The 17,589-nt window shown below is 41.7% G+C and overlaps 1 protein-coding gene across 1 annotated transcript; it reads left to right on the forward strand.

Annotated features, from left to right (window-relative positions):
* Positions 1-9,254: 9,254 nt before the first annotated feature.
* On the forward strand, positions 9,255-16,712 carry LOC123487103 (zinc finger protein 180-like; the record flags this gene model as incomplete). The annotated part of the gene is made up of 2 exons (XM_045218244.1): positions 9,255-9,270; positions 15,745-16,712. Coding segments are annotated over 2 exons (984 nt in total), but the record flags the coding sequence as incomplete, so codon positions are not given.
* Between the last annotated feature and the right edge of the window lie 877 nt (positions 16,713-17,589).

The following is a 17,589-nucleotide window of genomic DNA, read 5'->3' on the forward strand; positions in this document are numbered from 1 at the left end:
GTGCTGCTTACAACTTGGAGGAAAACATTTGGCCACGTTAACTACCGCCGGCGACACCGTGATACAGCTGCCCAGTGGGAAGCACCTCAGGCCGGCATGCACCTCGAACACCGGTGATTTGGTATTTTATTAGGTGTAATGGTCGTTCGCACGGCTCGTCTTCCTGCTCCTGAAATCAGTAACGTGCTTTCAAGAGAACTCTGAACCTCATAGTTAAAGTGTATGGACGTTTGTTGTGTAGAGCTTCCTGTTGGTCGATTCCGATATTTTCCAAGTGGGGAAACCAAGGAAATGTTTCTATGAGTGTTCAAGTCGGAAATGTCAGAATGACCGATTCCCCAGTTGTCTTGAAAGCGGAAGGAACTAATTGGTAAGTCACTGTGACATCCAGATGGTGACCAACTCTTACTCGACCATTAAAATAAAAACAACTCTTGAGTCACGGGATGTTGGGGAGCAAGGTGGTTGTCTGAAATGAGCCTCCTGATAAAACCCTCCCAGTTTCCTCCTATCTTAGACCCATACAGTATGTTGTATCTTAGACCCATACAGTATGTTGTATCTTAGACCCATACAGTATGTTGTATCTTAGACCCATACAGTATGTTGTATCTTAGACCCATACAGTATGTTGTTAGACCCATACAGTATGTTGTTAGACCCATACAGTATGTTGTATCTTAGACCCATACAGTATGTTGTATCTTAGACCCATACAGTATGTTGTATCTTAGACCCATACAGTATGTTGTATCTTAGACCCATACAGTATGTTGTATCTTAGACTCATACAGTATGTTGTATCTTAGACCCATACAGTATGTTGTATCTTAGACCCATACAGTATGTTGTTAGACCCATACAGTATGTTGTATCTTAGACCCATACAGTATGTTGTATCTTAGACCCATACAGTATGTTGTTAGACCCATACAGTATGTTGTATCTTAGACCCATACAGTATGTTGTATCTTAGACCCATACAGTATGTTGTATCTTAGACCCATACAGTATGTTGTATCTTAGACCCATACAGTATGTTGTATCTTAGACCCATACAGTATGTTGTATCTTAGACCCATATAGTATGTTGTATCTTAGACCCATACAGTATGTTGTTAGACCCATACAGTATGTTGTATCTTAGACCCATACAGTATGTTGTTAGACCCATACAGTATGTTGTTAGACCCATACAGTACGTTGTATCTTAGACCCATACAGTATGTTGTATCTTAGACCCATACAGTATGTTGTATCTTAGACCCATACAGTATGTTGTATCTTAGACCCATACAGTATGTTGTATCTTAGACCCATACAGTATGTTGTTAGACCCATACAGTATGTTGTTAGACCCATACAGTACGTTGTATCTTAGACCCATACAGTATGTTGTATCTTAGACCCATACAGTATGTTGTATCTTAGACCCATACAGTATGTTGTGTCATAGACCCATACAGTATGTTGTATCTTAGACCCATACAGTATGTTGTATCTTAGACCCATACAGTATGTTGTTAGACCCATACAGTATGTTGTAGCTTAGACCCATACAGTATGTTGTATCTTAGACCCATACAGTAAGTTGTTAGACCCATACGGTATGTTGTATCTTAGACCCATACAGTATGTTGTATCTTAGACCCATACAGTATGTTGTATCTTAGACCCATACAGTATGTTGTATCTTAGACCCATACAGTATGTTGTATCTTAGACCCATACAGTATGTTGTTAGACCCATACAGTATGTTGTATCTTAGACCCATACAGTATGTTGTATCTTAGACCCATACGGTATGTTGTATCTTAGACCCATACAGTATGTTGTATCTTAGACCCATACAGTACGTTGTGGCTTAGATCCTATTTTACAGGGTGGTGTCATGGCTGAAACATTTACTAAAAGTTGAAATGTAAATGTTATTCACCTTTCAAATGGAACCACAAAGATTGTTGGAGGTCCACAGAGAATGTTGACTTGAAAATATGTTTTGTTTTAAATCCAGGACGGGCAGCTCCAGTCCTCTGGGACGGAGTGGTGTCACACTTTTCCCCCATCCCTAGCAAACACAGCTGATTAAACTAAATGCATTCTAAACTGAACATCATGATTAGTTGATTATTGGGGTCAGGTTTATTAGCTGGGATTGGGGCAAAAGTGACACCAATCAGGCCTTTATTAAAACACTTTTTTTTCAAGAAATAATCAAATAGTTTGACCACCCTGTTTGGAAGCTTTTAAATGATCTCAAACTCAACCGTTAATATTTTCCAGTGATGAAGACGATGGATGATTCATTGCATGGTGGGGTTTGCAAAAAGAGTCAACTTCGAGCACCTTTATCTCATGAATGTTTTGGCTTTCAGTTACAAAAAGTCACTTTCTTACCACTTCTTCCATAGGCAAACATGTAAGGAAAGCTTTTTTAAATCAAAAGGGATGCTGTCAAAATGTATTGAATTCAAATGGATTTACCCAGTCTACAAAGCACTACAGCCACTCTGTGATGACAAGCTCTGCTCTTTTATTTAGGGATCTAGTCTAGGTTAAACATCATAGGAAGACATTTTTATCATGTGGAGGTTTCATTCAAGTCTTTGTTTAACTAAATACTCTGTTTGTCTTTGGCAGGAGAGAGACCAGACTCTCACTCTGACAGCGGGAAGAGCCCTTCAGCGGAACCAGACCCAGAGACGCCCAAACCAGCGAGACAACACCACTGCTTCCAATGTGAAAAGAGATTTTCCCGATCAGGGGACCTCAAAGCTCATGAGAGGACACACACAGGAGAAAAGCCTTTCCAATGTTCCCAGTGTGGAAAGAGTTTTACCATGTTAAATAACCTGAAAAGGCATGAGAGAATACACACAGGAGAAAAGCCATTCCAATGTTCCCATTGTGGAAAGAGTTTTACTCAGATAGGGCACCTAAAAGAGCATGAGCGAAAACACACAAGAGAAAAGCCTTACCACTGCTCCCAGTGTAAAAATAGATTTTCCCGATCAGGGGACCTAAAAGCTCATGAGAGGACACACACAGGAGAAGAGCCTTTCCAATGTTCCCAGTGTGGAAAGATGTTTACCCTGTTAGCTAACCTGAAAAGGCATGAGAGAATACACACAGGAGAAAAAACCTTACCACTGCTTCCAATGTGAAGTGCGATTTTCCCGATCAGGTGACCTAAAGGCTCATGAGTGGACACACACAGGAGAAGAGCCTTTCCAATGTTCCCAGTGTAAAAAGCGTTTTACCGTGTTAGCTAACCTGAAAAGGCATGAGAGAATACACACAGGAGAAAAACCTTTCCAATGTTCCCATTGTGGAAAGAGTTTTACTCAGAGAGGGTATCTAAAAGTGCATGAGAGAATACACACAGGAGAAAAGCCTTATCAATGTTCCCAGTGTGGAAACAGTTTTACTCAGATAGGGCACCTAAAACAGCATGAGAGAATACACACAGGAGAAAAGCCTTATCAATGTTCCCAATGTGGAATGAGTTTTATTCAGTTAGGGAGCCTGAAGGAGCATGAGTGGACACACACAGGAGAAAAGCCTTTCCAATGTTCCCAGTGTAGAAAGAGTTTTACCGTGTTAGCTACCCTGAAAAGGCATGAGCGAATACACACAGGAGAAAAGCCTTTCCAATGTTCCCAGTGTGGAAACGGTTTTACTCAGAGAGGGCATCTAAAAGAGCATGAGAGAAAACACACAGGAGAAAAGCCTTACCACTGCTCCCAGTGTGGAAAGAGTTTTACCTGGTTAAGGAGCCTGAAGGAGCATAAGAGAACACACACGAAAAAAGCCCCACCACTGCTCTCTCTCTGTGTGGAAGGACAATTTCCCAGTCAAAGAACCTGAAATCACATGAGAGAATTGAGTGACTGTGTTCTGACTTATTTTTTAAACTGACAATTTGTGTTTTTGTTTATGCCACATGAAAACATTTTGTTTATATGAATTCTTACTCAAAAATAGGCATATTTTGGGTTTTTCACCTGGAGGCCTGATCATATCTAAAATCAGATTAAATACTATAAAATGTGTATTTTGTTTTGGTTATGAACTTTAATGCATTGGTTACAGGTATAAACCCTCAGTTGTTCATTATATAATTTGGATATTGCTAAATGTAAATTATTATATAGATGAATGGAACTTTGCATTTCTTGATTCTAACCTTGAAACCTATAGACTTTGATTTGATATATAAGATTAGGCTTTTGCTAAATTAATTTGATTGAAATTGATTGGATATATGATTTGGATATTGCAAAATGAATTTGATTACATGATTTGGATATTGCAAAATGTAAATGATGAACTAGATTCATAGCATGTGCATTTCTTGATTCCAACATTGAAACCTTTTGAATTTACTTGTTTAATTTAGTTAGTTTGTGTAGTAATCATCAAGCTAAAGGAGTATGAAAATGTGATGTTCTGGTAACATTGATAAGTTGTTGACATGAAAAACATTCACTACATGACTGTTTCCATCAGTATTATTCCACCATGTCAGATAAAACTGGTGCTGATTGTAAAAAGGATTTTATTAATGCAGCGTAATTTTATCTGAATAGAAATAAAATCACATGAGAGAATAGTGAGGCTATGTTCTGACTTTTGTTTTTGACTGGGAATTAGTGTTTTTGTTCATGGCACATGAAATCATATTGTTTACGATTATACCTGTCTATATAAGGTCCCACAGTTGACAATGCATGTCAGAGCAAAAACCAAGCCATGAGGTCGAAGGAGTTGTCCGTAGCGCTCTGAGACAGGATTGTGTCTGGGGAAGGGTACCAAAAAATGTCTGCAATATTGAAGGGTCCCAAGAACACAGTGGCCTCCATCATTCTTAAATGGAAGAAGTTTGGAACCACCTAGACTCTTCCTAGAGCTGGCCGCCCAGCCAAACTGAGCAATCGGGGGAGAAGGGCCTTGGTCAGGGAGGTGACCAAGAACCCGATGGCCACTGACAGAGTTCCAAAGTTCCTCTGTTGGGATGGGAGAACCTTCCAGAAGGACAACAATCTCTGTAGCACTCTACAAATCAGGCCTTTACGGTAGAGTGGCCAGACGGAAGCCACTGCTCAGTAAAAGGCACATGACAGCCCGCTTGGAATATGCCAAAAGGTACCTCAAGGACTCTCAGACCATGAGAAACAAGATTCTCTGGTCTGATGAAACCAAGATTGAACTCTTTGGCCTGAATGCCAAGCGTCACGGGTGGCGTAAACCTGGCATCCTCCCTACGGTGAAGCATGGTGGTGGCAGCATCATGCTGTGGGGATGTTTTTCAGCGGTAGGGACTTGTCAGGATCGAGGGAAAGATGAACTGAGAAAAGTACAGATGAAAACCTTCTCAGGACCTCAGACTGGGTTGAAGGTTCACCTTCCAATAGGACAACGTCCCTAAGCACACAGCCAAGACAACGCAGGTGTGGCTTCGGGACAAGTCTCTGAATAACCTTGAGTGGACCAGCCAGTGCCCAGATTTGAACCCGATCGAACATCTCTGGAGAGACCTGAAAATAGCTGTGTAGCGACGCTCCCCATCCAACCTGATAGAGCTTGAGAGGATCTGCAGAGAAGAATGGGAGAAACTCCCCAAATACAGGTGTGCCAAGCTTGTAGCATCACACCCAAGAAGACTCGATGCTGTAATCGCTGCCAAAGGTGCTTCAACAAAGTACAGTGAGGGAAAAAAGTATTTGATCCCCTGTTGATTTTGTACGTTTGCCCACTGACAAAGAAATGATCAGTCTATAATTTTAATGGTAGGTTTATTTGAACAGTGAGACACAGAATAACAACAAAAAAGTCCAGAAAAACGCATGTAAAAAATGTTATAAATTGATTTGCATTTTAATGAGGGAAATAAGTATTTGACCCCCTCTCAATCACAAAGATTTCTGGCTCCCAGGTGTCTTTTATACAGGTAACGAGCTGAGATTAGGAGCGCACTCTTAAGGGAGTGCTCCTAATCTCAGCTTGTTACCTGTATAAAAGAAACCTGTCCACAGAAGCAATCAATCAATCAGATTCCAAACTCTCCACCATGGCCAAGACCAAAGAGCTCTCCAAGGATGTCAGGGACAAGATTGTAGACCTACACAAGGATGGAATGGGCTACAAGACCATCACCAAGCAGCTTGGTGAGAAGGTGACAACAGTTGGTGCAATTATTCGCAAATGGAAGAAACACAAAATAACTGTCAATCTCCCTCGGCCTGGGGCTCCATTCAAGATCTCACCTTGTGGAGCGCCCGCAAGGTCCCCCTGCTCAAGAAAGCACATATACAGGGCCGTCTGAAGTTTGCCAATGAACACCTGAATGATTCAGAGGAGAACTGGGTGAAAGTGTTGTGGTCAGATGAGACCAAAATCGAGATCTTTGGCATCAACTCAACTCGCCGTGTTTGGAGGAGGAGGAATGCTACCTATGACCCCAAGAACACCATCCCCACCGTCAAACATGGAGGTGGAACATTATGCTTTGGGGGTGTGTTTATGCTAAGGGGACAGGACAACTTCACTGCATCAAAGGGACGATGGACGGGGCCATGTACCGTCAAATCTTGGGTGAGAACCTCCTTCCCTCAGCCAGGGCATTGAAAATGGGTCGTGGATGGGTATTCCAGCATGACAATGACCCAAAACAAACGGCCAAGGCAACAAAGGAGTGGCTCAAGAAGAAGCACATTAAGGTCCTGGAGTGGCCTAGCCAGTCTCCAAACCTTAATCCCATAGAAAATCTGTGGAGGGAGCTGAAGGTTCGAGTTGCCAAACGTCAGCCTCAAAACCTTAATGACTTGGAGAAGATCTGCAAAGAGGAGTGGAACAAAATCCCTCCTTAGATGTGTGCAAACCTGGTGGCCAACTACAACGTCTGACCTCTGTGATTGCCAACAAGGGTTTTGCCACCAAGTACTAAGTCATGTTTTGCAAAGGGGTAAAATACTTATTTCCCTCATTAAAAATGCAAATCAATTTATAACATTTTTGACATGCGTTTTTCTGGATTTTGTTGTTGTTATTCTGTCTCTCACTTTTCAAATAAACCTACCATAAAAATTATAGACTGATCATGTCTTTGTCAGCGGGCAAACGTACAAAATCAGCAGGGGATCAAATACTTTTTTCCCTCACTGTATGTAAATGATATATTAAAGTTTTTATTAATGTATTAATTAATTAATGTTAATATTAATATTTATGTAAATGTAATACTTCATTATTTCTTTATTTATATAAATTAAAAACAAAAACGTGTTTTGGCTTCGTCATTATGTGTATATTGATGAGGATTTTTATTTTATTTTAGAATAAGGCTGTAACGTAACAAAATGTGGGAAAAGCCAATGGGTCTGAACACTTTCCGAATGCACTGTATTGTTACACCATGTAGGAGCAGTATAGACCTAGTCTGTTCATTATATACATCTATATGATGTATTGTTACACCATGTAGGAGCAGTATAGACCTAGTCTGTTCATTATATACATCTATATGATGTATTGTTACACCATGTAGGAGCAGTATAGACCTAGTCTGTTCATTATATACATCTATATGATGTATTGTTACACCATGTAGGAGCAGTATAGACCTAGTCTGTTCATTATATACATCTATATGATGTATTGTTACACCATGTAGGAGCAGTATAGATCTAGTCTGTTCATTATATACATCTACATGATGTATTGTTACACCATGTAGGAGCAGTATAGACCTAGTCTGTTCATTATATACATCTATATGATGTATTGTTACACCATGTAGGAGCAGTATAGACCTAGTCTGTTCATTATATACATCTATATGATGTATTGTTACACCATGTAGGAGCAGTATAGACCTAGTCTGTTCATTATATACATCTATATGATGTATTGTTACACCATGTAGGAGCAGTATAGACCTAGTCTGTTCATTATATACATCTATATGATGTATTGTTACACCATGTAGGAGCAGTATAGACCTAGTCTGTTCATTATATACATCTACTTTATGTATTGTTACACCATGTAGGAGCAGTATAGACCTAGTCTGTTCATTATATGCATCTACTTTATGTATTGTTACACTATGTTGGAGCAGCATGTTAGATAGTTACTTATTTAGATATTGTTTGACTTAATGAAACTGCCTTAAATGCGGATGTGCTGTAGTATATATTTTTTATTTGAACTCGTTAAAAATCTGCACTAATCAACACATCCCTGTCTTTGTACGTCTCAATATAATAGTTTTATTTAAATTATATACATTTAAAATAAACTTTGAAAATAAAATATTTTCCTCAACCGCGATACCCACTCCAGTCAGCAGATGGCGATGTGTGTCTTTCAGGCGATGCTGAAAGCGTGACGTATAATCTAGTGGACGGGAGGCAACAGTCAACCACCTCCGTAGCTGGTTAGCCAACAGCCGAAAGATTCAAGCTCTAGACGCTTTCGGTGTATATTAGCTACTGTGTTTTAAACACACTTCTGTCGTCAAGTTAGTTATCCCATTTAATTTCATATTTACGGTGTTGTTGTTATTGGTCAGCTAGCTGGCTGGTTAAGTTAGCACTAGCCTAGCTAGCTAACATCCCCGACCATGAGCTCACTAAGCTACTCTCCTCCTGCTAAAGAAGAGGAGGTCTGCTGGACGGAGAAAGAAGCTCTAGTGAAAGAGGAGGAGGAAGAGGAGGATGTTACAATACAAAAACAAGTAGAGGGTGAGGCTGTTACCGTGAAAGAAGAGGAAGGGAAAGACGTTACAGTGAAAGAAGAGGAAGACGCGTTCAGAGTGAAAGAGGAGGAGGATGTTACAGTGAAAGAAGAGGAAGACGCGTTCAGAGTGAAAGAGGAGGAGGAGGATGTTACAGTAAAAGAAGAGGAAGACGCATTCAGAGTGAAAGAGGAGGAAGATGTTACAGTGAAAGAAGAGGAGGAGGATGTTACAGTGAAAGAAGAGGAGGAGGATGTTACAGTGAAAGAAGAGGAAGACGCGTTCAGAGTGAAAGAGGAGGAGGATGTTACAGTGAAAGAAGAGGAAGACGCGTTCAGAGTGAAAGAGGGGGAGGATGTTACAGTGAAAGAAGAGGAAGACGCGTTCAGAGTGAAAGATGAGGAAGATGTTACAGTGAAAGAAGAGGAGGAAGAGATAGAGGAGGATGCAGTTTTTGGAGTGAAGAAGGAGGGAGAGATTACTGTCACGTTGAAAGATGAAGAGGAGGAGATAGGAGATCTGATTAACACCAGTAAGTACCGCCTTAAATGTGTTTTTCACTTTGGATATTTGGAGTTCGCTCGTCAATTCAATGGAGAGAGATGCTATGCTACTAGCATCATGTTATGAATTTGCAAAGCCATCTCCTATAGTGTTTTTCTCAAAGTTGTCGGTATGTCACGTGTCCTACTTATCAGTACACTCAGAACAACTTAAGCATCACGAAACTTCTATTCGATCAAGTAAACATCACGTAGCACGTAAGCCATTCATTTTGTTGACCAACTTGGACCAGCTCATTGACCTCCATACAAAAACTCCACCTGCTGGAAGGAGAGATATTCCCGTGAGTTGGTTCTCTCTCTTCCTCTAGGGCTACACTAGCTTGTGCTAGCTAGCTAGTAATCTCCTTCCCAGACACTTCCACGCAGTGTGGGACGAGGTTAGCCAACTAGCTACTTCCCTCGGCGTAAAGCAGTGCTCCACAGGCCGGGGCTAAGGACACAGTGTACCGATGTTGTGAAACACAGACTTGCCGTGCAGGCATGCCGTGTTGTGCTGCTTACAACTTGGAGGAAAACATTTGGCCACGTTAACTACCGCCGGCGACACCGTGATACAGCTGCCCAGTGGGAAGCACCTCAGGCCGGCATGCACCTCGAACACCGGTGATTTGGTATTTTATTAGGTGTAATGGTCGTTCGCACGGCTCGGCTTCCTGCTCCTGAAATCAGTACCGTGTTGGTGCTTTCAAGAGAACTCGGAACCTCATAGTTAAAGTGTATGGAAGTTTGTTGTGTAGAGCTTCCTGTTGGTCGATTCCGATATTTTCCAAGTGGGAAACCAAGGAAATGTTTCTATGAGTGTTCAAGTCGGAAATGTCAGAATGACCGATTCCTCAGTTGTCTTGAAAGCGGAAGGAACTAATTGGTAAGGCACTGTGACATCCAGATGGTGACCAACTCTCGCTCGACCATCAAAATAAACACAACTCTTGAGTCACGGGATGTTGGGAAGCAAGGTGGTTGTCTGAAATGAGCCTCCTGATAAAACCCTCCCAGTTTCCTCAAAGTTCGATAGAATAGTCAATTTAGTATCATTGTTTTTGAGGGATTTTTTTGTTTTGTTTTATCTAAGTTTTTCAACAATGTCTGCGTTGAATTCAGCTTCAACACATGTAGCACAATCGCTAGCGCAGCGGCTAACGGTCTAGCTCTGTTGCACTTCAGCCAGTATGACTTTGAAAGGGCAGAACATAGAACCCAGCTCGTTGTCGGCCTTGCAATCATCCCTACAGAAGGCCATGGAAGAAATGGGTAGATTCAAGCACCGTTCTTGAATCTTTTGAGTCTGATGTTTTCTCAGGTCAAGCGATCTCAGATGAATATGCAAGAAGATGTATCGGTCCTATTACAGAGGCAATATGAGGCAGAGGGTCAGAGATCAACGCTGGAGGACGACAACGACCGACTGATTTAAGGAAGTCGAGAAGAACGCCAAACCGTATGAGATCTCCGCAGAAGCGCTGAAGATTCAGCTAACTCGAGACAGGCTCCTCAATTTAAGACTTTTAGGGGTCAAGGAGGGTCTGGAGGATAGCAGGCAAATTATCTGGGAAGCTCTGGGAGGGATCTGGACAAATCCGAGCTTCAACGGAGTCCACCGTTCCCTAGCAACAATACCACGGGAGAATCAGCCGCCTTAGACCGATCATCATCCGCTTTCTCAGGGATCTGGAGAGAGAGTACTGGCGGCTGCAGAAGGGAACGTATCGGGAGAAGAGAGGGGTGACTTGGAAGGACTAAAGCTTATGTTAGGGGCACAATAATAGCACACACCAGCAGAAAGAAAAGGGAAAATTGAGAAAGAGTTGGAAAAAACTAAAGTCTCAAATTTAAAGAGTTGGGGGAAAAATAGTTATCTGAGGAAAAATCCCAATTGAAACAAGTCTGTGATCTGAAGTTTCAATGACGTGAGATCTGTAACAAAAAAGGCTGAATATGTTTCTGCTTTGATGAAAGTGGTGAAAGAACAGGTCCATTATTGGCTGGACAATTGAAACAAAAAAAGATGCCAGTTTTGTAACACCAGCTATCAAAAGTGGAAGTGTGGAGGTACTGACTGGTACAAAATATATTAACAATGTGTTTTATGACTTTTATTGGACTCTGAATGTAACTTAGACCCAGCTAAATTGAATGCCTTTTCCCCAGGGGGTGTCCCCAGATCAAATAAAGGATTTGGATGCTCCTATACTAGAATCTGATATGAGAACAGCCATCACCTCAATGAAGTCTGGAAAGTCACCAGGAGTAATCAAATCAAATTTTATTTGCCACATGCGCCCGAATACAACAGGTGTGGACATTTCCGTGAAATGCTTACATACAGCCCTTAACCAACAACGCATTTATTTTTAAATAAAAAAGTAAAATAAAACAACAACAACAAAAAAAGTGTTGAAGTCAAATTAAAATAACAGTAGGGAGGCTATATACAGGGGGTAACGGTACAGGGTCAATGGGAAATAACAGTAGGGAGGCTATATACAGGGGTACAGTACAGAGTCAATGGGAAATAACAGTAGGGAGGCTATATAAGGGTACCGGTACAGAGTCAATGGGAAATAACAGTAGGGAGGCTATATACAGGGGGTACCCGGGTACAGGGTCAATGGGAAATAACAGTAGGGAGGCTATATACAGGGGGTACCGGTACAGGGTCAATGGGAAATAACAGTAGGGGAGGCTATATACAGGGGGTACGGTACAGGGTCAATGGGAAATAACAGTAGGGAGGCTATATACAGGGGTACCGGTACAGGGTCAATGGGAAATAACAGTAGGGAGGCTATATACAGGGGTACCGGTACAGGGTCAATGGGAAATAACAGTAGGGAGGCTATATACAGGGGGTACAGAGTCAATGGGAAATAACAGTAGGGAGGCTATATACAGGGGGTACCAGTACAGAGTCAATGGGAAATAACAGTAGGGAGGCTATATACAGGGGGTACCGGTACAGAGTCAATGGGAAATAACAGTAGGGAGGCTATATACAGGGGTACCGGTACAGAGTCAATGGGAAATAACAGTAGGGAGGCTATATACAGGGGGTACGGTACAGGGTCAATGGGAAATAACAGTAGGGAGGCTATATACAGGGGGGTACCGGTACAGAGTCAATGGGAAATAACAGTAGGGAGGCTATATACAGGGGGTACCGGTACAGGGTCAATGGGAAATAACAGTAGGGAGGCTATATACAGGGGGTACGGTACAGGGTCAATGGGAAATAACAGTAGGGAGGCTATATACAGGGGGTACCGGTACAGGGTCAATGGGAAATAACAGTAGGGAGGCTATATACAAGGGGTACCGGTACAGAGTCAATGGGAAATAACAGTAGGAGGCTATATACAGGGGGTACCGGTACAGAGTCAATGGGAAATAACAGTAGGGAGGCTATATACAGGGGGCCGGTACAGGGTCAATGGGAAATAACAGTAGGGAGGCTATATACAGGGGGTACCGGTACAGGGTCAATGGGAAATAACAGTAGGGAGGCTATATACAGGGGGTACCGGTACAGGGTCAATGGGAAATAACAGTAGAGAGGCTATATACAGGGGGTACGGTACAGGGTCAATGGGAAATAACAGTAGGGAGGCTATATACAGGGGGTACGGTACAGGAGTCAATGGGAAATAACATTAGGGAGGCTATATACAGGGGGTACGGTACAGGGTCAATGGGAAATAACAGTAGGGAGGCTATATACAGGGGTACCGGTACAGAGTCAATGGGAAATAACAGTAGGGGAGGCTATATACAGGGGGGTACCGGTACAGGGTCAATGGGAAATAACAGTAGGGAGGCTATATACAGGGGGGTACCGGTACAGAGTCAATGGGAAATAACAGTAGGGAGGCTATATACAGGGGGTACCGGTACAGAGTCAATGGGAAATAACAGTAGGGAGGCTATACAGGGGGTACCAGTACAGAGTCAATGGGAAATAACAGTAGGGAGGCTATATACAGGGGGTGTTAGATGGCTTCCTGGTTGAGTGTTTATAAGAGGAATATTGGCGTTATTATAATAATATAATATGACATTTAGCAGACGCTTTTATCTAAAGCGACTTACACTCATGTGTGCATACATTTTTATGTATGGGTGGTCCCGGGATCGAACCCACTACCCTGGCGTTACAAGCGCCGTGCTCTACCAATTGAGCTACAGAGGACCACCAATGTCATGCAATAAAATGCAAATTAATTACTTGAAAATCATACAATGTGATTTTCTGGATTTTTGTTTTAGATTCCGCCTCTCACAGTTGAAGTGTACCTATGATAAAAATTACAGACCTCTACATGCTTTGTAAGTAGGAAAACCTGCCAAAATCGGCAGTGTATCAAATACTTGTTCTCAAACATATACTCATTAAAATACAAAAACACAGTCATGGGAAAATATATTGAGACCTAGGTGTCTTTTACACATGTATATACAGTGGGGAGAACAAGTATTTGATACACTGCCGATTTTGCAGGTTTCCTACTTACAAAGCATGTAGAGGTCTGTAATTTTATCATATGTACACTTCAACTGTGAGAGACGGAATCTAAAACAAAAATCCATAAAATCACATTGTATGATTTTTAAGTAATTAATTTGCATTTTATTGCATGACATAAGTATTTGATATATCGGAAAAGCAGAACTTAATATTTGGTACAGAAACCTTTGTTTGCAATTACAGAGATCATACGTTTCCTGGTTGACCAGGTTTGCACACACTGCAGCAGGGATTTTGGCCCACTCCTCCATACAGACCTTCTCCAGATCCTTCAGGTTTTGGGCTGTCGTTGGGCAATACGGACTTTCAGCTCCATCCAAAGATTTTCTATTAGGTTCAGGTCTGGAGACTGGCTAGGCCACTCCAGGACCTTGAGATGCTTCTTACGGAGCCACTCCTTAGTTGCCCTGGCTGTGTGTTTCGGGTCGTTGTCATGCTGGAAGACCCAGCCACGACCCATCTTCAATGCTCTTACTGAGGGAAGGAGGTTGTTGGCCAAGATCTCGCAATACAATGCCCCATCCATCCTCCCCTCAATACGGTACAGTCATCCTGTCCCCTTTGCAGAAAAGCATCCCCAAAGAATGATGTTTCCACCTCCATGCTTCACGGTTGGGATGGTGTTCTTGGGGTTATACTCATCCTTCTTCTTCCTCCAAACACGGCGAGTGGAGTTTAGACCAAAAAGCTCTACGTTTGTCTCATCAGACCACATGACCTTCTCCCATTCCTCCTCTGGATCATCCAGATGGTCATTGGCAAACTTCAGACGGGCCTGGACATGCGCTGGCTTGAGCAGGGGGACCTTGCGTGCGCTGCAGGATTTTTAATCCATGACGGCGTAGTGTGTTACTAATGGTTTTCTTTGAGACTGTGGTCCCAGCTCTCTTCAGGTCATTGACCAGGTCCTGCCGTGTAGTTCTGGGCTGATCCCTCACCTTCCTCATGATCATTGATGCCCCACGAGGTGAGATCTTGCATGGAGCCCCAGACCGAAGGTGATTGACCGTCATCTTGAACTTCTTCCATTTTCTAATAATTGCACCAACAGTTGTTGCCTTCTCACCAAGCTGCTTGCCTATTGTCCTGTAGCCCATCCCAGCCTTGTGCAGGTCTACAATTTTATCCCTGATGTCCTTACACAACTCTCTGGTCTTGGCCATTGTGGAGAGGTTGGAGTCTGTTTGATTGAGTGTGTGGACAGGTGTCTTTTATACAGGTAAGCGAGTTCAAACAGGTGCAGGTAATACAGGTAATGAGTGGAGAACAGGAGGGCTTCTTAAAGAAAAAACTAACAAGTCTGTGAGAGCCGGAATTCTTACTGGTTGGTAGGTGATCAAATACTTATGTCATGCAATAAAATGCAAATTAATTACTTAAAAATCATACAATGTGATTTTCTGGATTTTTGTTTTAGATTCCGTCTCTCACAGTTGAAGTGTACCTATGATATACATTACAGACCTCTACATGCTTTGTAAGTAGGAAAACCTGCAAAATCGTCAGTGTATCAAATACTTGTTCTCCCCACTGTATATATATATTTTTTTATACTGGCCCCCCCGTGGGAATCGAACCCACAACCCTGGCGTTGCAAACGCCATGCTCTATCAACTGAGCTACATCCCTTTATCTCATGAATGTTTTGGCTTTCAGTTACAAAAAGTCACTTTCTTACCACTTCTTCCATAGGCAAACATGTAAGGAAAGCTTTTTTTAAATCAAAAGGGATGCTGTCAAAAATGTATTGAATTCAAATGGATTTACCCAGTCTACAAAGCACTACAGCCACTCTGTGATGACAAGCTCTGCTCTTTTATTTAGGGATCTAGTCTAGGTTAAACATCATAGGAAGACAGTTTTATCATGTGGAGGTTTCATTCAAGTCTCTGTTTAACTAAATACTCTTTGTCTTTGGCAGGAGAGAGACCAGACTCTCACTCTGACAGCGGGAAGAGCCCTTCAGCGGAACCAGACCCAGAGACGCCCAAACCAGCGAGACAACACCACTGCTTCCAATGTGAAAAGAGATTTTCCCGATCAGGGGACCTCAAAGCTCATGAGAGGACACACACAGGAGAAAAGCCTATCCAATGTTCCCAGTGTGGAAAGAGTTTTACCATGTTATATAACCTGAAAAGGCATGAGAGAATACACACAGGAGAAAAGCCTTATCAATGTTCCCAATGTGGAAAGAGTTTTACTCAGATAGGGCACCTAAAAAAGCATGAGAGAATACACACAGGAGAACAGCCTTACCACTGCTGCCAGTGTAAAAATAGATTTTCCCGAGTAGGGGACCTAAAAGCTCATGAGAGTACACACACAGGAGAAGAGCCTTTCCAATGTTCCCAGTGTAGAAAGAGTTTTACCGTGTTAGCTAACCTGAAAAGGCATGAGAGAATACACACAGGAGAAAAGCCTTACCAATGTTCCCAGTGTGGAAACAGTTTTACTCAGTTAAGGATCCTGAAGGAGCATGAGAGGACACACACAGGAGAAAAGCCTTTCCAATGTTCCCAGTGTGGAAAGAGTTTTACTCAGAGAGGGTATCTAAAAGTGCATGAGAGAAAACACACAGGAGAAAAGCCTTACCACTGCTCCCAGTGTAAAAAGAGATTTTCCCGAGTAGGGGACCTAAAAGCTCATGAGAGGACACACACAGGAGAAAAGCCTTTTCAATGTTCCCAGTGTGGAAAGAGTTTTACCGTGTTAGCTACCCTGAAAAGGCATGAGAGAATACACACAGGAGAAAAGCCTTACCAATGTTCCCAGTGTAGAAAGAGTTTTACCGCGTTAGCTACCCTAAAAGCTCATGAGAGGACACACACAGGAGAAAAGCCTTTCCAATGTTCCCAGTGTGGAAAGAGTTTTACCAAGTTAACTAACCTGAAAAGGCATGAGAGGACACACACAAGAGAAAAGCCATTCCAATGTTCCCAGTGTGGAAAGAGTTTTACCTGGTTAAGGAGCCTGAAGGAGCATAAGAGAATACACACGAAAAAAGCCCCACCTCTGCTCTCTCTCTGTGTGGAAGGACAATTTCCCAGTCAGAGAACCTGAAATCACATGAGAGAATAGAGAGGCTGTGTTCTGTCTTATGTTTTTAACTGACAATTTGTGTTTTTGTCTATGCCACATGAAATCATTTTGTTTATATGAATTTTTACTCAAAAATAGGCATATTTTAGTTTTTTCACCTCGAGGCCTGATCATATCTAAAATCAGATTAAATACTATAAAATGTGTTTTTTGTTTTGGTTATGAACTTTAATGCATTGGTTACAGGTATAAACCCTCAGTTGTTCATTATATAATTTGGATATTGCTAAATGTAAATTATTATATAGATGAATGGAACTTTGCGTTTCTTGATTCTAACCTTGAAACCTATAGACTTTGATTTTATATATAAGATTAGGCTTTTGCTAAATGAATTTGATTGAAATTGATTGGATATATGATTTGGATATTGCAAATGAATTTGATCACATGATTTGGATATTGCAAAATGTAAATGATGAACTAGATTCATAGCATGTGCTTTTCTTGATTCTAACATTGAAACCTTTTGAATTTACTTGTGTTTCATTTAGTTAATTTGTATAGTAATGTCCTCAAGCTGAAGGTGTATGAAAATGTGATGTTCTGGTAACATTGATAAGTTGTTGACATGAAAAACATTCACTACCTCATGACTGTTTCCATCAGTATTATTCCACCATGTCAGATAAAACTGGTGCTGATTGTAAAAATGATTTTATTA

Source organism: Coregonus clupeaformis, unplaced genomic scaffold, assembly GCF_020615455.1.
Source record: "Coregonus clupeaformis isolate EN_2021a unplaced genomic scaffold, ASM2061545v1 scaf1455, whole genome shotgun sequence".
Classification (NCBI taxonomy): domain Eukaryota; kingdom Metazoa; phylum Chordata; class Actinopteri; order Salmoniformes; family Salmonidae; genus Coregonus; species Coregonus clupeaformis.